The sequence below is a fragment of the Cupressus sempervirens genome, chromosome 2 (genome assembly GCF_028749045.1).
Source record: "Cupressus sempervirens isolate cs-2001-9-10 chromosome 2, ASM2874904v1, whole genome shotgun sequence".
NCBI classification, from domain to species: Eukaryota; Viridiplantae; Streptophyta; class Pinopsida; order Cupressales; family Cupressaceae; genus Cupressus; species Cupressus sempervirens.
This window is the reverse complement of record NC_143119.1, coordinates 624,359,856-624,386,447: the sequence shown is the minus strand read 5'-3', so window position 1 is coordinate 624,386,447 and position 26,592 is coordinate 624,359,856. Positions and strand designations below refer to the sequence as shown.

At 35.1% G+C, this 26,592-nt stretch overlaps 1 protein-coding gene across 2 annotated transcripts in view; it reads right to left on the bottom strand.

Annotated features, from left to right (window-relative positions):
- Window positions 1-812: 812 nt before the first annotated feature.
- Window positions 813-26,592, bottom strand: part of LOC149574924 (Zn-dependent exopeptidases superfamily protein) — a 70,393-nt gene continuing 44,613 nt past the window's right edge. For both annotated transcript variants that reach the window (XM_089814773.1, XM_089814772.1), the window contains 6 exons: window positions 11,975-12,094; window positions 11,706-11,777; window positions 2,549-2,689; window positions 2,377-2,461; window positions 1,806-2,241; window positions 813-1,460 (listed from right to left, as the gene is read on the bottom strand). In XM_089814773.1, coding sequence (XP_089670899.1) covers window positions 1,196-1,460; window positions 1,806-2,241; window positions 2,377-2,461; window positions 2,549-2,689; window positions 11,706-11,777; window positions 11,975-12,094 — 1,119 coding nt within the window. In that variant the 3' untranslated portion in view covers window positions 813-1,195. The remainder of the gene's footprint in view (window positions 1,461-1,805; window positions 2,242-2,376; window positions 2,462-2,548; window positions 2,690-11,705; window positions 11,778-11,974; window positions 12,095-26,592) is intronic.

Below are 26,592 nucleotides of genomic sequence, written 5' to 3'. Positions count from 1 at the left end.
GATCATCAAGTTTCTCCTTTTTGCCATCGGTAGATTGCAACGTCCTCTGCTCTATTTGTGTAGCAACCCTTCTTGCATGTGCAAGTTCATATTGGAATCATTGTTGATCAATCTTACACCATCGTACAGGCATCATTAACATTAATTTTTCTTTGCGACATCACAGATTCTTCTGTGCCAGCAGCTTCTGTAAATCTTGAACGATCTCATACACACCAGTGATTTTCAAAAAGAAATAATGGGGCTTCAAACTACCTTTTCACGCGTGAGTTTCACTTTTACAATGCAATTCTATTGTCTATCGCCTCCACCCTTGGACCAGTGATCTGCATTCCACAAATCTACTGATCTCCATTTACCTACACTTTGATACCCATTGAAGTAATATAAAAATAATAATAATAATAACAGAATTAACTAAACTACATAATGTACAATAAAAATATATAAAACATAAAACTATTTCGTTCCTTGTAAGTTTTGTTCCGTTGCCATATATATAGATTTGAGAATCTAACTGAAACTTATAACTGCCCATATGCAAATAACTAGTTAGATTACTAATTTTCATTATCCTTTATTTTATCCCATAATGAACATTAGAAAAAAAAATTGTCATTACTCTATCCTTCAAAACTTGGCAAAAGGTAACTCTAGCCAAATCAACCCCGGTGTAATTTTATGAAAACAAATAGGACTATATTCAGATCTGCTTTTAAAAACTTGTAAAGCTTCCTAAAATACTGACTTTTTGAAAAGAAAATTTAAAATTGGTTTCGAACAATATGTTTCTTGAGGAAATGGAAAAAAAATTGTATCCTGCAAAAACTAATTAACTTTCCCTGAAATCAATGATTATACAAATTGTTTGACCAAAAATACATATGTCAACCAAAATTGTGGACAGTTTATCATCTGCCAAATAAATATGTCAATCATAAATTGAATGAGCAGAAATACTCCCACTAGAATTATCCAATTCACCACCTGCATCTTTGACCTATTTTGTGATACCAAATATGGATGTTAGAATTGATAGTGGAACATTACATCGACTTCTTTCTCCCTTAGACAATCCTGTTGTCCTGGTGGCATAACTCTCCAAACCTCTGAACAAGAAGTACTTTAAATGCTTGGAATAAGCAATCATATAATTTCCACATTGACAAATGATGATAATGGTTGCCATGACATTCTAGTCATTCTTGAGAGCCTTCATAAGAATTGCTTTAGTGCATATTATTGCGATAAAAGATCCCACGGTTACTCCCAACCCTGATAATAAAATAAGCTCATCATAAAAGGTGCTCTGTTGTATGTAAACTCGAATCCCAAGAGATTTCCAAAAGCTCTCAGTCCAAACTGGATCAAATATACCCATTTCATCATTATCTTGAACAGGAATCACCTTCCAAGCATCAGATTCATAGCTCAGACGTGTTGAATATGCCGGCACATACCTGGAGAAAATTGAGATGGGATCAATAGAAGACAATAATAATCTTAAAAACACATAGACCTTTAAGCTGTAGCCCCCAAATGCAAAGCTGTAAGCATATACAATCCACCAAGTCCATTATGTTCAATACAACGTATGCCTTGCACCTTCCAGGTCTTAATCTTGTTATATCCATCAAAGGTCAATCAAGTCAATGGGGCATGCTGGGTACATATGAAACACCTTATAAACCTCCAATATCAAACACAAATGAGTTTCAATCTTCTATAAAAGTGCATGACTTAGATCCACAACTAATCAAGACTAAAAAACCAGCCCCAACAAGTTAGACTGGTGTTCTCAATACCTTGTTGTTGAAACCACGCACACTCCTTTGTGGTCTGCTCTTGAACCAACGCAGACTTCACTTGAATTCGTGCAATCTCGTGAACAAGGCTGGGCATCATCCCTTGGAATGGAAGTCCGGTCAGCAAGGAAATTCCAAACAAATTGGGAAGTGTCATCAATGTAATCAGGATACACAGAAGATGATGGAGCCCCAAGAAAAACGCCAACATAGTGATTTGGGCAGACTTGGGTAGGTGTGATGAGATCATTCACCAATCTACAAGATAGCCCTGGTTCACAAGACAGTAGACATTCTAACAGTTCTTCCACAAGAGATTCATTCACATTGATTGACTGCATTATTGCATTGCTTCCTGAACCATTGTTTGCCAGAATATACAGAGCTCGTGAAACTACAGAAGCTGCTGCTGCGATTGATGTAGAGTTAATATTTACTGCACAGTAATGGAAAAAAAAGCAGAGCATTGGTTGTAGAAATTCCTCATTTAAACCCAAATCTGTTTGCAAAATCTATAAAAACTGAAATATTGGGCTTGTAGCCACCAGGAAACAAGATAAACTCATCATACATAAGTCATCCAATTGACTATGATAAAACTCATTTGTAAATGTCGTATTAAAGTCTTCTAAGACAATCCCCGGTATTGAAGGGTCCTGAAAACATTCAACCACCATAAAAAAGTTCAATACTCTTTAAACCCAATGCAAACAGTGACAATAAAAATTATATAGAAGACTAACCTTATTTAGAAAAGACATTAATGATGATGGAGGTATGCCAGGATTAGAAGTGCTAGCTTTTTCAACTTGAATTGATTCTGGTCCAAATGATGCAGCTGCCTGTTCCAAAGCTTTTCGAATGGCCTTTGCCCTGTCAGAATCCTAAAACCAAAACAACAGTACCCATGAGAATGCAATTACATACAAAACTGCATGAAATGTCAGCTAGAAAATAAAAATAGAACTACAATATTCGGAAAGTTGCAACTAGGTCCTGATCTGAATTCCAATGAGAAATTTTTTTTAAGTTCATGCCAAATAAATGGCAGAGATAGAAAATGAAATAAAATGAGAGAATAAACCATGAAATATGGATTTCGTTCATTGATTTTGAGGCCATTGATTGCACTGCATCAGTATATGGTATATTACTATAGAGTTCAACTTTGAATTCACCTAGAAATCCACTACATATAACAAAATACAAAGTTGGCCAACAAAGTAACAACACAGAGAGAATGTACGAGACAAACTGCTGCAATCCATGTTCAACATTTGAAAGATCTCCTATTCATTATATACCTTGTTGTAGATCCTTGTCATCAAAAAGTGGTTCATCATTTTGCAATCCATATTGAAATCAGATCAATCTTATGAAGATCAATTAGTTGATGATCCTTGATGTCCCTTGATATAATCAAATTGAATGCATAAAGTTAAGACATGGAATAAATATTATTAATGCAAACTGCAACAAAATAATAATTAGAATCGCAAGGCTATCTAACCTCACATTTTTTGAGCCAAAAGTGAAGGTCGTGATGAATTATAATTCAAAAATGGAATCATTCATTTATTGCTGCAAGAAATGGTTGTATTTCTTGTAGTATTGTCTGTTAAAAGTTTAAACACTCACTAACAGATTAACTAAAAGACTGGTTCAAATAATGTCACCATCCATCATTTGCTCATGGCTTCCTTGCCAAAAACAATTCACTACTGTGCCCTATCATCTAACATATAGATATTGTCTATAATATATTTTAAGTTTCAAAGTCAAAGTTTGAACTTTACCTGGTTTAAAGGTGGTCTTGCCTTCTATGATGCCAACATTGGAAAAAGTCTCTTTCCATGTTCGTATAAAAGCAACTTTGCAATAGCTGTCCCCTCATCATCTAAAACAGGGTAAATATCTCAATGTGTTTAAAAAGGTTCTCCCTCACACCTCTGCAACATTTTTAAAAGAGACACTATAAAATACCAGTGGATTGAGAGAATATCCAATGGCATGGAAGGAGCCAATGTCACAGAACTCACCACATATCGATCAAAAAGTTTGTACCCAACCAACACCATTCCAATCCCCAAAAATCCATTAAAATTCCTCTGAACTATTTGTCCATACAGACACATAAGATTTTATTTAGAGCTATAGAAAATTTTGTTGTTTTACTGTCCAAAAATTTCTGTCATATCTCAGAAAGCAGCAGATCAAATTCGTTGATCATTATAGATTCAGCATAGGTGTGTTACTCCAATGTCTTCTGCAAACTACAAGGCAGCTGTAGTTTTTGTTCCAATGGTTGAATCTCTTGTTCCATAAGGTCTCTAGCTTGAATCCAGCCACAAGCGTGCCAATGACAGTAGAAGATATAGCAGCCACAAGTTTGGCTGTGTAATATGAACTGTCTCAATGGCAATGGCTAAAACCCTATGAAGATTGTTACATCCCAATTTTTGACCTAGCTTGAAATATAGATGTTGAGATTCACATGAAGTCAGTTGGCAATTTAATTTGATATAATTTGGAGAAATGGTAAGATAGTTAATCGTTATGATTTCAAGTGAAGATGACATGTTAGTTGATCGTTAATCGTGAATTCATGAAATTAAGATGAAAGAATAACTGATACAATTATTTATAATTTATAATTTAATCACAGAGAAATTCCTTGCAGGGAGCTTGTCGAAGGGGTGGAAGCATTGTCAGAAAAGAATTAGGCAAGGCATCACCATCACTAGCAGACGGGTAAAGGACCTAGCGATTTGAAACAGATACATCTGTGGAATTGCATGAGTTATTTAAATAATAAAATAATTGAGTTAAAATAAAACGTATCTTAAGGAATTTAATTTTTAAAAGAATTTTAATTTATCTTTTGTTATATTGTTTTTAATAAATATTTATAAACGTATATTTAAATATAAAATCATTTAGCACCATTATAATTTAATAATCAATTAAGTGATGTTTATAAGTGCATGTAAGATTTTAATAGTATTCGAATTATAATAACTTTAGAATTATTAAAACTTATTCCCTTTCAATTTAATATTCTTTGCTCTTAAATGATAACACTTGGCATAGCAAATCAATTTAATATTTGGAGATTTGGATTGTATAATCGTTCAACTTTTCCAATCTTTTAATTATTTTCCCTTCTTTTTATAATTTGATTTGATTGGTATTCGGATGGTTTTCTTGTAACTGCTGGGTAGCCGTATAGTCCGCTCAATATTATTTATGCAACCTTGTCGTATCTTGATTACCACCTAGCTTTGGTGTTCCTTTTCTTTTTGGTATCCAACTTCCATTACTAGTCACAGCAATAGCATTTGGGTTGTCGGAATTTCTTTAGCACCCTTCTTTGTTTATGGGAAAAAGGCATACACAGTCTTGTAATATGTGGCACGACTTTTCCGAAAGTTTCTGGACTTGCACGTAAGCCACTTTGTTTCAGAGCTGGAGAATCTTCCATCTGACTAACAAGATCAGGATGCCCATCGACTCACTCTTGCCAACTTCACCATTTCAGGCCTCGACATCCTTAACGCACTTCTTCTGGTTCTATTGTGTTCCCTTCAATTCTTATAATATAGGCAGATAATTTCAATGCCGTGTTTCGGGTGAATAGTGGGTGTGATATTATTTATTTCCTGATATAGGGGGATGCTGAAATTTCTTGCAGAATTATATTAATTGAATTTTGTGCTGCCTTTGTTCGATTTCAGTTACTGTCCCTGTTGTAATTTCCAGCAGATTTTCTTATTCTAGTTTGATCGTTATCTGGCTATGCACTCCTACTTGTTGACATGTTAGACACGGAGAGTTACAGTGTACATAAGACATAGGAACGCAGTGAAAGCTGTAAGCATAAAACTTAACATTTTGCTATGCCGACTCTAAGGTTGTCTGACTGATAGAATCCGGCTGAAGTTGAAAACGAGTTATAAATAAATTCATTCCAAGTTCTGAATGTGCTACGTTTTAATTTAAATACTGATCTCACCTTTTTCCTTTCAGTCTGAAATCGATTTGATAAAAGAAGATATCCTTAGTAATTCTTTTCCAATAACAAAATCATTATAAACTGTTGTAGATCAGTCAATCTCTTTAGTCTTAATTGCTATTCAAATCAGAAAATTGGGTTGATTTCTAAATGGACAATCACTCTGAATTTTTCTTAAGGAGGAGTTTATTTCTTGATAGCATTTACTATAAGATTTGGAAATAGTAACCAAAACAAAGATGAGATCATAAAACAAAGTACCAAGGAATTCACCAAGCTGTGAGCCAGAATAAGGTGAATAAGGTACAATGCATATCAATAAAGGTTAATTGTTCAAGCACCAAGGAATCACCAGCCTGATGGCCTAATTATGGTGAGGTGTAGATGAACCTGTGAAAAAGAAATGCAAGAATGAAATCAGTAAACTATACATTCATACATAAACAAACTAATACATATTAGCTCATGCATATTCCTATTATGGTGATCTCCTGCTGCCAAGTCATATGGCGTGTTATATATCATGATGCCCAGTGGATGGAATGATGTTCCCTATCAATTCCAAGTAGGGAGGGCCTTTCTCATTAGAGATCGTGTGGGGATATATTATGGTCCAAGGTTGGGTGGTTAAGCCCCTAACAATGCTTCAACTCTCTCAAGATGTCAGATATGCGTTAGACAAAGATAAGCCATGCATTCAATTGTTTGTCGAAAACAGGTAGTATCATTTTTTTATTTATGAAGAGGTAAGATTAAATTGAAGTATTTCATTGATATCATCATTTTACTTTCATATATATGAATAAAGAATATAAGTATATTTTCTAATCCTAAGATACTATCACAATTAAGTAATCAAAGAATAAGGAATCAGAAGTCCTAAATGAATTGAGAGATGATTGGAACCCTAAATGATACAGTGGTATCGGAACCCTAATTGAATCCGTGGTATTGGAAACCCTAATTGAATCCACGGTATTGGAAGCCCTATTTGAATCAGTGGTATCAAAAGCCCTAGATGAATCCGTGGTAGCGGAAGCCCTAGGTGAGATAGCGGTATCAGAAGCCCTAAATGAACCAAAGGTAAATGATGCCCTAATTGATACAGCAGTATGTGATGCCCTAATTTAAAATATACTGGTATTTATTTAAAATTATAATTTGATTTTAAGATAGCGGTTTGTAGATGATAGTCATCATATAAAATTGTTATAGTGTATTTATGGACTAACCCAGGTGGTTGCAGAAGCATCCCTAGTTTGATCCAAACTCAACTTTCCGAGGTATGTGGTTATCAATTTCTGTAGTAATTTCATTTGATGGTAATTCAAGTTATTAGTTAAGAAATTTTGTTCAAATGATTTTAACGGCAAATCTTATTCACATGAACATGAATGATATAACTGACTTACTATGAAACGAAGTAATATCTGTATTGCTTGAGTATGTTGAATCTTAATTTAGACCCGGGAAATCTGGATGTCACAAAGATGAAATATCTTTGTTTCTTCACTATGTTTAATCACTTCAAAATTACAAAGGATAGGTTTTTCATCGAGTGTAATTAAGGGCTTTACATGTAGAGACAGAGGATCATTCCAAATTTTCTTTGGCCACAATTTTCACAATATGGCAGGCAAGATCATTATTATGTAATTTGCTTCTGTTATAATTTTTGGTTTTATAGAAGATTAAAGTGATAAGATTTCCACAATCCATGATAAATGCATGTCAGTTTTTCTGGAATTTGACTGTGTAAGAATTTTTGAACATCAACATTTCGGATCATTAGGATGAAGGAGTGCAAGAGAATATTGCATTAATAAGTTGCAGACAAGAGCCAACTCAAGAGATAAAAGAGGTGGGTGATAAAGGTAACACGGAAAACGAGAGAGAAGAAACCTAACCAAATAAAATAAGGCACTAAAAGAAGAGAAAATAAGGTCAACAAAAATAAAAATAATAACCAAACTCTAAAAGATGAGCAAAAACATAAACAAAAGGTGAAATCCAAATATAAGTAATAAAAAATAATAAAAATAAAAAGGCAAGACAAATAAACCTAACTAATCTACATACATACATACATACATACATACATACATACATACATATATATATATAATTCTATGTTCCATGAGGACGCATCTTTTCTAGCCTATTTTGGGCCTTTTCTTAAACCCCATTTCTATATTTGCCTCTTAATATACACCTATATATTTAGCTCTTTTATTCTTATTTCCGTTATTTTTTTTTTTGTTCCTTTCGCTGTTTCTCTCTTATTTGATTTTTTTTGTTTCTCATTCTCTTTATTTTTATTTTTTATGTTGTTTGTTTATGTGTTTTTCTTTCTCCTTTAGTTACCTTAGTATTTTTTCATTCTTTTTACTTTCTTCTAGTATATATGTAGATATTTTGTATATATATATATATATGTGTGTGTGTGTGTGTTAGGTTTGTCAGTGGTTGCATATTTGTTTTGCCTTTTTATTTTTATTATTCATTTATTACTTATAATTGGATTTCACTTTTTCTTTATATTTTTGCTTATCTTTTAGAGTTTGGTTTTTATTTTTATTTTTGTTAACCTTATTTTCTCTTCTTTAGTGCCTTGTTTTATTTGGTTAGGTTTCTTCTCTTTCATTTTCCATGCTACCTTTCCCACCCACCTCTTTTATCTCCTGAGTTGACTCTTGTCTGCAACTTATTATTTTTCTACTCTCTTGCACTCCATCCTGATGATGGGTCACTGTGTGATCCAAAGCGTTGATGTTAAAAAATTCTTACACAATCATTAGAAAGGAGCTTCCATGTAAAAGTCTAATTAGGGAGGGTCTCAGCAGTAGGCTCATGTCACAAAGCATCAGAGGAGTCAGCCTTCTATGCATTCGTGGCCAAAAGACCAAAAGATCATGACATATCATCTACATGGTAGTTAGTAAATGACAATTTAGGGTATTAAAGCAATATTGTAATATTTAGCTCAAAATAATCATGAAGTAGCTTAGTTAGTAACTTTATGTTTTATAAGTCAGACAATTATAGTAACTTATGTTTGTCATAAATTCTCGATCGTTTCTGTTATGGAAAGATATTTTGTAATCTTCTATACAGGGAGCATTCTTGTCCTTTGTTTAAGACAACAATGAATAATCATTTCAAGCCTCATCACTGAAATTGGCATTAATACCGATACACACTTCTGCTCCATTGATATGCTCTGTGAACAGCATTCTGTAGAAGTTTGTTGCCAATTATTGCAAGGTTAGAAACATACACATTTCTGTATTGTTCTGAGTTTATTTATGTATTGTTAAGTGTAATTGTCAGATGAATTTTCACATGGAATTGATTATCAAGTCTGACTTTATCTCAAATCATTCCAAGCTCAGTAAATCTAAAAATTTGCAGCAATCTTTGGAAATATAGTTATTTTTTCATTGGATAGATTATTGCCACTGTAGGTACCAAATGATATCACTGCAAACTGAAATACATTACTCTGCAAGCCAAAACCTTGCATTTTTCACAAGCATCTGCATAGTAGGAAGCCGAAATCTGTGGTTTTTTGACAAAAGTATCTTAAGGGAGTCCGTACTTTTTATCCCCATCAACCATTGTAATGTTCCCATCCAGGTGGGAGGCTGGCATACTAAGGTTGGTGTACTAAGATTGCCGTAATGGAAGGATGCCATACTGGAAGGTCGGCATACTAGAAGGTTGGCATGCTAGAAGGCTGGCGTACTAAGGATGGTGACTTACTAAGGTTGGCGTACTGGGGATGGTATTGCTCAGAGATTGGAAAGAGAATACAAACTTATATACAATTATATTTGAACACCAAATCCATCAAATAAATGCCGAGCATGAATAGATATTGAATACAGATAACCTCCAATTAATACTCACAGATAAAGATGGTGCTCTGATTTACCAGATCCAAGCAAAGTATTACAAGCGACGGAATAGGGTGAGCGTTGAATCCCACCAAAACCGGAAAGCCAAGTAAGGAAGATCTTCCACTTCCAAAATGGTGAACAATCCAGAACTCCACGAATTCGCAAATACAAAGAAATAGTCCAAATTGCATACCAACAACAACTAATCCGACAGACATATATACCCCGTCGGAGGAAAACTCCAAAGGGAGAAACAACATGCCGACACATGACACGGAAAACTCCAGAGGTATGTCAACCCCCTTCCCTAGGTATGTATACCATTGTAGCCTATATGAATACAAATAAAAGGATACAGATTGAGTATATTACCCAAACATGGCTCAAATTTCAATCCATGTTGGACATGCCTAGATTCAACATCCTCTAATCAAAATATTATCAGAAAAATGACCCACACCTCTTTCTTTTCTGCTTTTCACTTTTGTGGTAACTTTCCAATCTTCGCTTCTATTTCTTTCACCTACCGCTGCAACTTTAGAAATTCATTTATTTGATTATTTCTTATTATCTTTCTGATATCAAGTACAAGAATTCTTGAAACCCAGCCAATGAAAGAAAAGTTGCCGGAAACTCCTCTATCCCTCTTCGGGCACGCGTATCCCCGTATCCAATTTGGAATCGTATCTAATACTACCTGGATACATGTCGACTATTGTACCCATGTCTTCCTAAAAAAAATTGATTTTCCAACCATGCCAAATACTATGGGATTTGATTTTTTTAAAGATTTGACATAAATCTTCTTCCCCATTGTAGTTTTAAAAAAACTTTATTAAATCAATTTATAAAAAATGGTATTAAAAAAACCTTCACCAAATGTGAAAGAAAATAAAAATTGTTTTCTATTTCAAAAATTGTTTTTGGGGTTATCTTATAATGCAACTCTATTATGTTTACATATTATAAAGTGTTAAATTTACTTTAAAATATTTATGTATCATTTTGTGTCAATAATGCTTTTGAAGTAATGAAAATCTCCTATAATGACTTGGAAAACTGTGTTAAATAAACAATACCGTATCTTGATTTGTATTTGTATCTGTATCCATGCAACTTTGCCAAAAGCATTACAAGGAACAAAAAGCCCTTGTGATTGTACATGGCTAGAACTATCTATGTAGGATTTACCTTGCATCCATTGACCAAGATAAGAGCCTATTACATCGGTGGCTGATTCAAAAGGAGAATTCAGGAGAATTCATCGTATCTTTGATCGCCTCGGTTATCTTCTTCTTTATGTAAATTCTTCTCATCTATAAAAGGGACAACAATCATCTCATATAATCATAAAGGATGAGTTTTCCACTAAGATGTCCATTTGACCATTTGATGTATTACAGAAATATCAAATCTAACATTTAAAATTTCAATTTATATAGGTTGAAGCCATTATTGTTAATCTGTCTATTCCTTAAATAAGAGTATGTTATATGTTAGAAAAAAATTCAAAGTGCTAGGGATTGCAATGGATGGAAGACAAACTTGTATTTTAAATGCCGTTGTTAACTTGCAATTACATTGTATCGCTATCATCAGTAACAATGTAACTGGTATTACTCGTTAGCTGTTTCTTGCATTGACTATCAATCCATGCCAATCTCAATAATAAGTTCCATTCAAGATACCTTTTACTTTTCCCATTCGCCCAAAATTACTTTAACCACAAGTTCATAATGCCATGCTTTGTTTATAAATCACATATTTCTTTATCTCATTCATCATAATTCTCCATTGCTTAGTTAGGATATCTGCCACTCTTCATTAATTTGAATACCAATAAAGATAATCAAGAGAGTTCCAACTCAAAAATAATTACTGGCTAACAAATCTTGAAATATTAAAAATATCACCATGTATCCCTTGTATATGTTCATCTTAAAGTTCCTCTTGACAGATTTCCGGCCTGAAAAAATTAATACAACTGACCTGTTGATCATGAGCAAAGAATGTAGGAATCCCCTTCACCATAGCTCTCCCAACAGAACCAACTTCCACTACCTATTCATAAGGTAAAACATTGTTAATACAAAACGATGCCAAAATGTAAATTATTGAAAATCACTATTACCAACAATGCTTGGTCTAGATTGACTTCAACTTTGCAGGGAGAAAAGATGCAGAGATTCTAAACTGAATACCTCAAATAGCCAGAAAAGAATACTTCACGTGTAATAATTCTGCTATCAGATTAATACCTGTTCAATTAATTCACCGCTCAGGCCATTGACTGAATCTGCACCAGAGTTAAGTTCAGCAAGAAATCGTCGACTCCCAAGATAACCCCATGCTTCCCCCGTGACAACCAAAAAGACCAACTGCAGTATAGTGAAATAACAAGAAAAATCAGCTACTATCCTGCAACATGGCCTACAAAATTGATTACAATATACAGTCTATAAGTTCTAACAATTAGCAGGAAACAGCAGGAACAACAGCCCAGCTAAACTAATTGTGCATCCAGAACCTTAGCAGCATCAAGCATCCCATTTTTTTACTTATCACTCAGATGTCAAAATATGGGCTTCTAATATATGTTTCAAAACAATTGTCTACTCACAAATGAAGTACACTGAATATTATTCACTACAAATTATGCACATCTAGCGTATTCACCACCAACATGATCAATGGAATATTGGTAAATGATCACATAGGATAGTCACTGAATCTCCACATCCAGTTATGGTTGCCAGGAAGCCCCATTATCATCCCCATGCTCACAATTTCTAGTCACCACAGTTATAAATGATATAGCCACCTCATTATTTATTTGCCCACCATATATCCTAATTTGATTGATATACGCCTCTGACCCTTGATACCAGTAACCCCCCATCTCCTGGTATTTATGGCAATAAAGTAAGAACATTTCTAGCATCAACAAAATATCATGCATGGGCCCACTGGTTAGAGTTTACCAGATCATTTACTGTGGAATTATTAGAAAGATAAATGTAGGAAGAAAAATGTGAAGCTCATCTTGGCAACATTGTGAAAATTGAGAGTTGTTTGTTCATATTGTCTTGGCTTCCCTTAATGTGAGGCATGAGCAGGACTAACTATTTCCATTATAAACAGTAATGGTAACCATATGTATTTCAAATGCTTAATATCCTTACTGTGTAATTGGTAATTAAATTTGTTGAGAAGGTACTAAGCTGGAAGCAACAATCACTTGGATTCTATGTAGCTTTAGGAATTTGTGCCAAGCCATGTTATATGTGGCTTTCAGAAGTTTTGCCTTGAGACTGGAGACACTTCAAAGCTCCAGTATAACCAATAACTGTAACTCGACAGAATTTAATATGCAAAATTTCAATGAATACAATCTTCATGGTAAAGTTTATAAAATGCAAATGTGATCCTAAACTTAGTGAAGATGGAAAGGAACTCATCTAATTTAGTGTGCAACATTTTCAACCATGTGATGTCCCTTTTTGATACTGATGCAGGAGCATCCAGGGGTATAGGGCACTCCTGCGTCACCCAAAAATGGTTGTACTTCGAGTTTCTATTAAGGTAAAGCGATTTAAAAATAAATTCAAGCATCTATGGGTCTCCATGCACCTAGGAAAGTGTCCAAGGGGAAATAGGAGAGTACATATTCAATATTTGCACCTTGTGTAAAAGAAAAAGTAATTTTCATGAGAGGACAAATTTTTCTATCATTTTTAATGCTGAAATAAATAAAACAGAAATAGGGAAGGGGAAGTATCATGTCCTCATATGTATTTAGTGGTTACATAAAATGAGAAAAGAAGCCTCTTTAGATACCGAATTTGAAAGTTACAAAGACAGCTCTTTATACACCCTCCCAAAAAGGTTGTAAGGTCATCTATTAGCTATGTGTTGCCTTTCTTAATTGCCATTTGTTGTTCATCAGGAGGGGAAGTGGGTTTCCAAGGGACACAAAGGCTACTACAATTCGGGGCTTGGGCTAGTTGTCCATTCCTCCAAAAGTTGAGTGCATCATCCAGAGTTGAAGTTCATAGTTAAATCAAAATGCATCATATAGAGTGGATTTGATCATTTAAAGGGAGTGATCATTCAAAGTTGAGAAGAGTTCTCCTTCTTTTGCTAGTTGAGTACTAGTTCAATCTTGTTGGATTGGTAAAGTGTACGAGGCTGAGCATTGTAATTTCTAAATATTTATCTTTCCTTATATTGAAGTAACAGAAAATCAGTTATTTATATTCTTGCAATTTCTATGTGATTTATATGCTATGCTATGCATGCATCTTGGGTGGAGTAACCCTCATATAGTGTAAACGAACATATGTCTTGGGCGTGTTAGGGGAGTCCCCATCATCATGGTATGAGATCGAGAGTTCCTATGCGTGTAGACGGAGCACCAAACTTGAGGTAGTCTGGCATAGGGTCTCTGGGTGGAGTGTGGGTTTGTCACTATCCTCCAATAAAGGTCGACACTAGGTAGAAGATGAGTGGAGAGGTGTGTCTTCCAGAAAGTTTTGTGCATAGAGGATAGATGTATGTGATTTTGTGTAATGTCCCCTTATGGGATCACCCTTTTTCTTTGCATTTTCTCTCAATATTTGAGTAATAATATTTTCTTGTACTTTTATTGTTGATGGCATGTCTTGCTACTCTTAATCTATCTTTATAAGTATGCTTCTGATTTGTCTATACAAGTACACGGCGTTATATTATTGCTATTTATCATCATGGTCCTTAAATTTATGCAGTTGTCTTAAATATCGATGTGTCTAATCAGAACTTTGGAAATGTGCAATTGTTGTAACTAGCATTGTTTCTACCTTTATCAAGTAAATGCTTGAATACTCATTCATATGCAATTCCTTCTTTCTTATACAACATTCTTGGGTTGCTATTTCTGATGTTATCAAGTAAATGCTTGAATACTCATTCATATGCAATGACACAATATTCAATGAAAAATAATAGGATGACCTATCGTGTATGTCCAATTGTGTTCTCTTTGAGAGTCTACTTCATATCTCCACTTGAGACTCTACTAGCATTCAATGGTAGAGAAAATTATCATTTGTTTTTTTAAAAGGATGATGTTCTAGATGAGATCGTTGTGCCAATGCAATATATATTTCTATATCCTTCGTCCTTGAATTGGTAGCATCAATTATTAGCTTGTCATTTTATACAGACCCATACCATGTAGTTGACCTCATAACTCGCATACACAAATATATAACTCGCATACACAAATATAAGCTTTTCTCATTGGATCTCCTTTTTGAGTGTATCTAAATGTGCTCTTATATAATGTGTTTGAGATGAGAAGTCATGAAGAATATGACGTGCCCTATGTCTCATGGTTTATCATCACCTTTCATTAAAATCTCTAATCACCCCTTTTAATCAAAACCATGCTTGTTTGTAAGGCTTGCGCTATTGTGAAGATAATATATCTTCTTTTAAATATTTAGTTATTTCAGAAGTGTAATAGGTGAGAGAAGTCAATGACAGTATCTGTTCGTGAGTTCTACCAAAGTTTCTACATACCAAATAAATTTACAGCATCCCATTACCTGGCTTTACTCACAATATGTTTCTCCAATAATTTAATGTATTGGTTCTCTCATCATTTGATACCACCATTAACTCCATATCAACTAATAAGTTGCATAGTTGCATACTATAATTGTCACTGCCTTAGTATATTCAATTAATTACTAGCCCCCTCCTCTGTCTTTAGCTAAATGCTTAGCTTGATAATACTTCAATGAACTGTAGCCTTCCCCAACATTAATCAAGCCTCATGGGTTCTCGTGTCATTAATATTTACACCAGAGCCTAATAATTGATTCCATAGGATAATTTTTATTTCCATACTTTAGTACTGCAATGCCTCTAGCTGATAATCATGACAATATTATAGTATCTCAAAAGATTATAAGGGTCGGGTCCTCAAATATAATTGCAACCAATATTATTATCTTTGATGAAGTCGTAATCTTCCTGTATTGATGATATTGATGCTTTCTTAAATTATTTGTTATCGTCCTTGTCTATTTCTTTTCCTCCTCCATCATTTGCTGAATTCCTTTGTTGTGAATTCCTCCTTCCTAGTTTCGTGATCTTTGTAAAGCTTTCTCCCCCATATATGTTGGTGGGGTGTGTTGCTAGGGGTACGTCTCTACACCAAGATGTTTCTCCATAAGAATTTGCATCTCTTTCAACTTCTTTACCAATTGCTACCTTAATCCAAATCGGATGTGTATGTTGTAGTCAACGCAACCATTTCAGATATTATTAGTAATAATCAAAGTTGCATGGATACGGATACACATACAAATACGGTATTGGTTATGGATACGACCATTTTTTAAGACCCCAATATGGATACGGCTGGACACGCCATTAATAAATATAACACACATTTATTTAACACAGTTTTCCAAGGCATTATAGGAGATTTACATTACTTCAAAAGCATTTTTGACACATAAATATTTATAAGTTAATTTAACATTTTGTAATATGTAAACATAATAGAGTTGCATTAGAAGATAACCCCAAAAACAAGTTTCTGAAATAGAAAAACATTTTAATTGTCTTTCTCATTTGGTGAAGGTGTTGTTTATACCATTTTTAAAAAATTGTTTTAATAAAGTTTTTTTTAAATTAAATTTGGGAAGAAGATTTTTGTCAAACCCCATAGTATTTGGCATGGTTGGAAAATCAAAGTTTATTAGGAAGACATGGGTACAATAGTCAACGTGTATCCATGCAGCATTAGATACGTTTCCAAATTAGATACGCGGATATGCGCACCCAAGGAGGGACGGAGTAGTTTCCAACAACTCTAGTAATAACAATTAGTTGTCATCATAAAATCAACAAACTGAGTATTTTGGTCGTTAACCCACAAGGATGTTTGCTTAAGGCATTTGTTGACTTTGATCAATCACTCTCATTGACCTTATGCCAACTCCCCGTCGCTAATTGACGATAAGCATAAACATCATCTATCCTTTAATAAGGTCTTATTTATTCATTAGATATGTTTGTTATTTTATATATGTATTATAACATACATATGTGCATCAAATGATTTAGATAATACTATTGAGTGAATATATTATTATGATATATAAACTAATATCAAGATAATATTTGATATATCCTTTATTAATTTTATATTTATTTTTTATTATTAAATAGAATTCACAGGTATAGTTATATCTTATTATTTATTTATTTATTTGTTTGTTTATTCAATCAATTTATTATTTTTAAACTCCATTAAGAAATAAAGGGGACATTACAATTTGCTTACAGATTAGGTGTGAAATGGAAGAGGGGCCATTTAGTGTAATTGAGTAGTTGAGATACCTAAGGTTGTAAACAAACCGCTAGGCAGTTTGCAATAGAACTTGTGAGTGTTGGTAAGAAAATTTGTAAAGAGATCATTGACTGTTCAAAGTTTACAACAAAACTTGAGAGGTTTGGTATAAAGAACTGTGTTGAGACTATAAGTAATTAGATATTTCCTAATTAACTCTAGTTTGCTTAAGCTAAACTTTAGGCATCTAATAATTAATTCTTTTATTAATTATTATGATGAGACGTAGGTTAGACCTTTTTAGGGTTCCGATCTCCTTTATAAGGACGATCTCTCATTGCAAAAATTCATTCACTTTTGATAATAGCAATCTCTCTTTTTGCTCATCAAGAATGTCCCATCTATGGATCTAAGAATTCCAGCCTCCATAGCTTTTGCTTCTCTCTTTTTGTGACAAGTGTTCGTATGCAAGTGATTCTTGGGAGCTGTGGGGTTGATCTTTCATCAACTTCAACATAGTATCAGAGCTCCAAATCTCCATGCCCCTGTTTTGTTCTTGAGAGATTTGGCATCGGTGTTCAGATCTATGGCTTTTAGAGGATTTTGTATTGGATCTAGGACCTATTTTTTAGAGCACTTTGAGCCCAAACAAACATCACCGTTGAGCACAGATTGCTCAAAAACCCCCATTTCCATATAAAATACATCCAGTTTCGACGCAGTTGAAATCTTAGGCAAAAAAAATTTGCACCCAAGTCATTTTGACCTGGGCACACAAATCAAGACAGCAATATTAAAGGTTTTTTTTTGGGCTCATGAAGGTACTGTCATTCTTGACCACTTGATCTTTGTGCTAGATCATTGTATGCTTGATTGCGTCGTTATTTGGAGACTATGGCCTTGTACCCATGCAAACCATTTGTCTTAGCCCTAGTGTCATGAAATCAGCTCCTATGTACCCCTCCGCCTCGGTCAGCGTTCTCTAGGTGTGTGCATAAAATTTTGGCACCCGTGCCTTTTATGTTTGCATGGATGTTTGTTTCGATCACTAGCAGTTCTGTGGATGGTTTCTGACCTTCTGTTTGCGAATTCAACTCATTTGACACTTGCCTCCCCTACCAACCTTGGGACTTCCTAATTGGCCTACGAGCCCAATCATTGGCCTCTACACTGTCCAAGTCCCTATGCCAACCAATGGTCTTCTCGTACTCGGCATTTTTGAGGCAATTTTTGGTGACTCTGCCACCTCTCCTCATGGTCAATGAGTTTGTTTTTGGAAAGCATGCTTTGCACGCATGCATGGTCCTCCTTTACAGAGCCACGTCAACTATGTTTTTGCAGCGGCTTCCTCTTTGCATGCTCCTACACCCCATCCGGTGCCTTTTTCCACCCTCAATGGTGGCTTATACTTGTTCGTGGTGTTATCCACCAACATTGGTGGTTTTTTAACCACCAAGCACTCGAGCTCGTGCACCTACTCTTCTCGACTCCTCTACCTAGCCACCCACATGGTTTCAGTTTTTGGAAACATGTTTTGGTGATACTGTGTGCAAGTTGAGTCTTGCATCTTTGTTTTGGATCACGTGCAACTTTTTCTTAGAGTCTGTGGGTCTTTTTTGGCATGAGCAACCGGTGGTCCTCCAGGCGATTTTTTAAAAACAATCAATGCCTTATGTGTCGAGCGATTCTCATGCACAATCACCCATGATTGGTGCCCTCTACACAGACCCCTATGCATGTTGCATTGGACTTGACAGATTTATGGAAATTTTTTGAAGGGTGGTTTACCATCTTTTTGCTTAGTGAGCATTTTTTGCACTTTCAAACAGTGGTTTGAACTTTGGATATATCCTTGATGGTTTTTCGTCAATATTGGTGGTTTGACACTTTAATGGGGTTGACACACTTTACGAGGCAATTTTTTTCCCACATGTTTATTGGTCACCAAATTTTTCTTCCGGCATCGAAACCGGCCTTTAGTTTTTCGAGCAGACTATATTTTCCTAGCATACAAGATGTTCTTCTTACGGCATCAGGGGTCATTTACTGGCATTCTTTTGCCTCAACGATCGTTTGACCGTCAAATTTTTGCTCATCATCTACTGATGTCAACATTGCATCACTGTTTTGCCTTCAGGCTCTGTTTGGACCTACCTTCACGTCTTTGCTCATATCTCTGGCACACGATTCTGTTTTCCGTAAACGAGATATCACCAGACGGTTCCGAGCCTATCTCAATGGCACAAGTATTTTTTAGTTTTGATTTTTTTTATGGCATTTTCTACTGTCAAAGTCAAGGGTACAGTTTTGCACTCCAAGAGACATATCTTGAACATCCGATCTCCAATTTGGGAATCCTTTATATCGTTGGAAAAGTCTTTCAAAGCTCTTTCCAGTGATGTTAGTTATTTTTCCAAATTCTACTCCAAGCACATTCTATTCAGTTTTTTGCATTTTTGTATTTCGGTAGATATCTTGGTTATCTCAAGTCCGAGGATCGATTTGTTGCTTCAGATGATTCGTCATGGTTTGTAGTATATGTTGTATCAGCCTTATGTCTCTTCTCGTCTATTTAGACATCATTTGTATGCATTCTTACAAACACACTAGATAAAGTGCCATAGTGCATCTGTATTTTCGTTTCAATTGTTTTGCCTTGTTTTGCCTTCTTATTCGACCAGTGTCATCCGAGGACACTTATGCAAATTATTATATTCTTGGGATTCATCATATCTTGTGCCTTATTGTACATGCACTAATCTGATTAAATTGCCATGGGGGGTTGATGTTTTGCCCTTATTTGCCATCTTCCTTTGTCCAGTGAGTTTCCCTTCTATGCCATTAGTTCATGACATGTTTGAGATTGATCACCTCAATACACACATGTACTCTTTTGTGCATCTTGATCGTGGTTCCTTGACATGTAGTTCTATTGGCCCATTTCTCCAGTTCCCTGTCACCTTACCCTTGTCTACATTAGGGGGGGTTCTTCTCTTGTTTCTCATACTTCCTTGGTTCAATGGAGTGAGCTCTACATTTAGTATTTGTTCCTATATACTAGGCGGATGCAATGGCTACGTACCTATGCACCATATAGACACTTTTTTTTCCGTTCCTACTTTGGTTGCAGCCTTCCATGTTCGATTGATCAACTCTTCAAGCTTTGGTGTTTCATGTCATCTGTATCTTCGAGTTCAGTTGTTTGCCTTTGTGTGCCTCCTGATTCAATGTAGATTATAGTATTCTCTACTTGGTCAGGTTCTATTTCAATGGAGTGATGAAGGGTGCTCCCCTTAATACCATAAACCATAATAGAAATAAAGAAACAATAGCAAACGCAATAACAAAATATGGACGTCTTATTATCGCCGCAAATAAGGAATTCCAGAATTCATAGGTACAATATACTAACCCACATGGGCACCTTCATTACAGTAATCTGCAAGACTAAGCTCCGAACTACCACCCAAAGTTGTTCTAGACAATGTTCAGGCCTTTCTTAAATAGGCAATTTTATGTCGCCTGGGAAGGTTCTAGACATTGAAACTTAATACCTAGAGCCGACAAACCCTAACGATATATATAGAAACGGCCAAATACATCTTTGACAATAATCTTAGAAATTTCAGGTAGCCCAACTTTCAAAGACTGTCAAACCGTTGCTTCGCTTGGCTATTATAACCACTTTTCGGAAACGCCAACTTTTGATCTATAGCCTTGGAACCATGTGTATGCTCTTCCATCGAGTTTTCGGACCTCATCCGGGCACTCTAAGGCCTCCAACGATGAGCCTGAAGATTTTTCTCCTAAATTTTCCACCAAAAATCCGCAATAAGATCTCTGATACTTAAGCTGGAGCAATGAGATTTTTATGGTAGGCTTATAAATCTAAAATGAACTTTCATGTAGAACATGATAACATTCTGAGCTCATATGACAAACTTACTAAAAATAGCAAGTTCCCAGAAATAGCAACCCCCCTGTCTACTAGTCCTTATTAAAATAGCAAAGACTGAAAAGAAAATATTTTTGGGTGATGCAAGATTGTTTTTACACTCAAGATGCTCCTACATAATGGAGGTTCTTCAAATCAGCAATTACTTTTGACAGAGCTTTGCAGCTTCTACATGCTTCAGTGGTGTTCTTCATGATCATCTTTTGTTCCTATCTTCTAAAACATTCCCTAGTTTGGAGTCTTCTTCAGTCCTTCACTAGTTATTTACACCATTATTTCCATCTTTTTTTGGAATAGGGTTTTTCCCATGTGGTTTTATCTATTCTCCTCTTTTCAGAGATTTGGTTGTGCTTAGGTACCTCATCTGGCTTTGTTGTCGAGATCCAAATTTACTTTCAGTAATAGTTTCTAAGTTTTTAGCTACTCCCTAAGTTTATCTTAAGGGGGGGGTGTTAGAGTAATTAGATATTTCCTAATTAACTCTAGTTTTCTTAAGCTAAACTTTAGGCATCTACAAATTAATTATTTTATTAACTATTATCATGCAACCTAGGTTAGAACTTTTTAGGATTTCAATCTTGTTTATAAGGACGATCTCTCATTGTAAAAATTCATTCATTATTGATAATAGCAATCTCTCTTTTTGCTCATCAAGAATGTCTCATCTATGGATCTGGGGATTCTAGCCTCCATAGCGTTTGTTTCTCTCTTTCTGTGGCAGGTGTTTGCATCCAAGTGACTATTAGCAACTGTGGGTTAATCTTTCAACAAAGACTTTGGCAGGCCTTGAAGATGGAAAAGAGAAAGAGGAAAATGACATCTTTCATCGGCTGGGTTCCAAAAATTCTTGTACTTGATATCAGAAAGAGAATAAGAAATAATCAAAGAAATGAATTTATAAAATTGTAGCAGTAGGTGAAAGAAATAGAAGCGGAGATTGAAAAGTTACCACAAAAGTGAAAAGCAAAAAAGAACAAAGGTGTGGGTCATTTTTCTAATAATATTTTGATTAGAGGATATTGAATCTAGACATGTCCAACATGGCTTGAAATTTGCCCCGTGTCTGGGTACTATACTCAATCTATATCCTTGTATTTGTATTCATATATCCTACAATGGTATACATACCTAGGGAAGGGGGGTTGGCATACCTTGGAAATTGGAACCTTATTAGAAGCCTAAATCTGCCCCCTTTTCTCTATTTTTTGTTAAATATTAGTTTTTTTCTATTATCCTTAGCCTACTTCTTTATTCATTGACCCATTTGGATCCCTAACCATCAAGCAATGACTTTCTCAACAAAGTCCTAGCACCACCATAGATTATCCTTATTTTTGGATTATATATTAGAATATTATTACTTTATTACTTTAATGGTCATCTTTTGTATGTAATGCAATTTAGATAGATAAGAACATTGCTACGATCTTCTTCAATTTCTTATTAGAAGCTTTCTATTTTGTACATTTGTAAAAAAAATTACAATGGTCTCTTCGATCATTTGTCAATACATCAAATGTTTTACCAAATACTTAATGTAATATTATATGTTGGATTGAACATCTAATTCTCACATTTAGCCAAATGCACAATCCCTATTTGTTAGAGTATATGACATAGTCATTTGTCCCTCTTAAGTTTAGGGAGCCATTAATAAGAAAATCTCAAATTCACTATTATGGCATGAAATGATTTATTACATGATAATCTACTTTGACTATTGATTGAACTCATAGCTAACACTACACATTAGAAGTTATTTGGGATTTGTAACTTGATTTTGCGTACCTCTCAACTAATTCTTTTCCCAAGGTTATTATGTTTAACTCACCAATATCGATTTAGGGTCATCAAAATCCCTCACTCTCATACTACATCATGGCCTTCAAAATTCTAGGAGATTGATTAGTAATTATTGCAAACTTTCTCTATGAAGCCCTAATTTGTAAAGTTCCTTTATATATTGCTTAGTTGTTATCTTTGTACTTAGTTACCAAGGTTTGCCACTTTTTCCTCCAAACCACGTATTTGGTTCAAATTGGTACCTAGTTCAAGTCCCATTTGTTAGAAACTCAGCTAGGGTTCCATTTTCGAGTCAATGGTTCGAACTCGATCGAATTTACTATTGTCACAATAGTTTGCACCCTTGTCTAAAGTTTGACCTGAAGGCAACCTTGTGAAACATGGAAATAATCTCCAAGTTGTGGGACTTGAACAATGAGATTGAGTCTCCAGAGAAGGTCGGCTTCCTCACTATCAAGATGCACCTAACTACTTCTTTGAAGGAAAAGGGAGAAGGAAATGCATGAAATCAAACTACTTAGTCTAATCTAGAGGGGTGATGCACCAAATAGTACGTTCAGTCTTATCTCTACCTAGAACTGCATAGTTCATCAATATAATCCCAAAGTACACAGATTCAATCTTTGCTTTAACTCAACAACCACATGTAGATCAAAAACCAATAGAATGTTATAAGGAAAATAGATACAACATACAAGTTGAAGAATGGAAGCAACACATTAACAGAAGGCAAGAAGATATTGGACAATATATTAATGGAAGAAAGAGGTACAGCAGAGAAGTGTATTCACTCAGAGGCAAAGGAAATTACAGTAGTAGAGTATGCAATACAATTGATACAAAATCAGACAAGAGACCGACCCTTTGAAAGTGTTACAAAATTTGCCTTTATAGCTTAGGCATAATTGAAAAGACTTCAACTGAAACCCTAAAACTCAACCACTATCTTTAAGTTGCAGAGAACAATAACCACTGATCTGAGAAAGATTTGATTGGATGCACGTCCCTATGTAGAAAACCATATTTTTTACATGCAAACTTGGGCCCTGAAGATACAGAAATGGCGGCCATAACTGCTCTAATCGGTAGATGGATAACCATGGCGGCAATAGAATGAAATTTGTATTTATCAAGCGTCGAGAACACCAAAAAGGTGGTTGTAGGCGATCAAAGGATTTGTTCGACATTAATGAGCCACTTTTGATAGTGTTCACAACAGTGCTAGGCCAGCTATGTCATCGAGACAATTGAATTCAATAGTCAACCTATCCACATGGCCTTATATCTTTGAAGTGTCTGCCAAATCATCTCCCAGCATTGAAAAGTCTCTCGCCTGGACAACTTGGACACATGGCGCAATCTCGTTCGTGTCATATTCATCAAGAACGCCTGCGGGGCATAGATCATTATTCACCTTCATGAACAATGAACAGCGATCTTATAATTATTCATTATATCTCCACCGTCGATCTTAGGCTTAAAAGCCAACGTGTAAAATTGTTCCACTTAAGTTCCCCAGGACACGTGGCCACATTTCGGGCGTTTGAAACTTTTTTTCCTTTGATCCATTGAGATCTCCCGAGATGTTGACACATGGCCAATGCTGCAATGTGTCAACATCCTGTTGACTCTCGATGCTTCTTTTGTCTCCCCACAAAGTACGCACATTTTTGGATCAAGAGGGATCCAACGATGAAGATCCAATGTCAGGGCCCTTTTGTACTTTCCTCTTCTCATGCTCTATAAACTCCTAAGATGCCGACATGTGGCCACCGCTACATCACCACCAACGGGTCCCACTCAAAATGGACTTAGGGAAAACAAGCAACAAATGCATGATTTAATTAAAAAAGAAAGGGGTGTGGGGCAACACTTAAAGTGAATAAACCTAGTAAGAGGAGACCCAACTTAAGCTGTGCATAGGTAACTCAACCCTCCAAAAAGGTAACGCACAATTATAACATGAAGGGGAGAATTAGGGTTTTACTGGGTTTTGGCCATTTTAGCGCACTGTGCAACCCTTGGCGCCATGAACACATATCTCTGATCAGATTTAGTGATGGCGACATGGGAACAAAAAGGGAAGGCTAAAATGACTAACATTTCCCATAGCTTGAAATAGACCCGAGCAAATTTGCCTTAAACAGGTCAAATTTAATGCAAACCCCATCAAATTTTGCCTTGTGGATGACATTTAAGTAGTTTTTTAACTTATTTTATAATTTTGAGTTCTACAACCCTAAAAAGTGAATGTAAATGGCTTATGTTGGCTTCTAACACTCATTTGTGGTGTGTAAATAGGTTATTTTGTCTTTTTTTAGTTCCACAATTTGTGTCTCTTCTCGCTCAAGACTAAATAATACAAAAAAGGGGATACAGAGGTAGGATGTAAATGCAGAGTTGGCAGAGTTGAATACTTCTGCTTCTCGGCTTACAATTGAAGATTTTGAAGATTTTGATGCCCATACTATTATTGCTGCTGCTGATCTCATTGGCTTTAGCCCTATTGCTGATTCAACTAATGCAGAAGAACTAGGAGGAGGAGAAGAAGATGATGATGAAGAAGAAGATGATGAAGATGATGAATATTAATTAATACATTTTTAATGCATTAGTTGAAGCTTGAACTTGAAACAATGATACTTGAACTTGCTGTTGTTATTATTCATGAATCATGATTTAATTTTAATGTTTTGAATCTTTGAAGTTGAACTTGAAATATATGATGGTGTGATCACGATTCATGATGCTATGATTACAAGTTTAAAGTTCATAATGTTTTTGTTGTTTAAATCATATGATTTTATGATACTATGTGACATTCTAATTTTCATTTTTAACTTATGCTTCTAGGCTTCATATATATATATAGATGTTTTTGTACAAATGAACCCAACACCCTTTCCAAACTTTTGCCACACCAACGTACTGGTTCTTTGAATCCATATTTTAAATCGAACTCGAACCGCTAACTCTTTGTATCTTTGAGTGTTTGAGTTCATTGGATTTGAAATTTTGCTTCAAGCTTTCCATTTCTATAATCTGTTCATGGTGCATATCCGTACAGCAGTTATGAACTCTTCAAACTTGTCTACTCTAATCCTACTCATTTACTTTCAGAAAATTGAGAAATGGGAAAAAAATAGATTAGTTGTGGCAGATAGTATTTAGTAGAGTATATTAAGCTTTATCGGACCAATAACCTTTGATGCCTACACATGGAACTTTCATAGGTTTTTTCCCTAAACCCAGATTAATTCCATTATCCCTAGGTTACATCTTTATGTATGGGCTCATTTGGAGTTGACATTATCACAGTATGCCTTTCCCAATAAAATTCTGGCAACACTAAAAATTATCATTTGTTGGTCCTATGGTGGATCTAACAGCTAATCTCAGCATTTTTGAGATATATCATACCCATTTTAGAATATACAACATGTTGAGACCCATCTCTCCTAGCTTCAGTAGCCATTTGTAAGTAAATCTCAAACAACATTATTACATCATGAAATTATCCCTTAATAATAATATAATCTCCCTATTGCTCAAAGTATTAGCTGCCATTACACATCACCAGAAAACTTTTGGCTCTATAAATATAGCTCTTTGAGGGCCTCACTAATGTTTGAAGTATTAGCTGCCACTACACATTGCAAGCAATCATTCAGCTTTACAAACAGAGCTCTGGGATCACCTCAACGTGTGCCTCACTTTTGCATACCTATATCAACTACTACATCATTTCCTCTAGCAGAATTCAGAATTCTGAC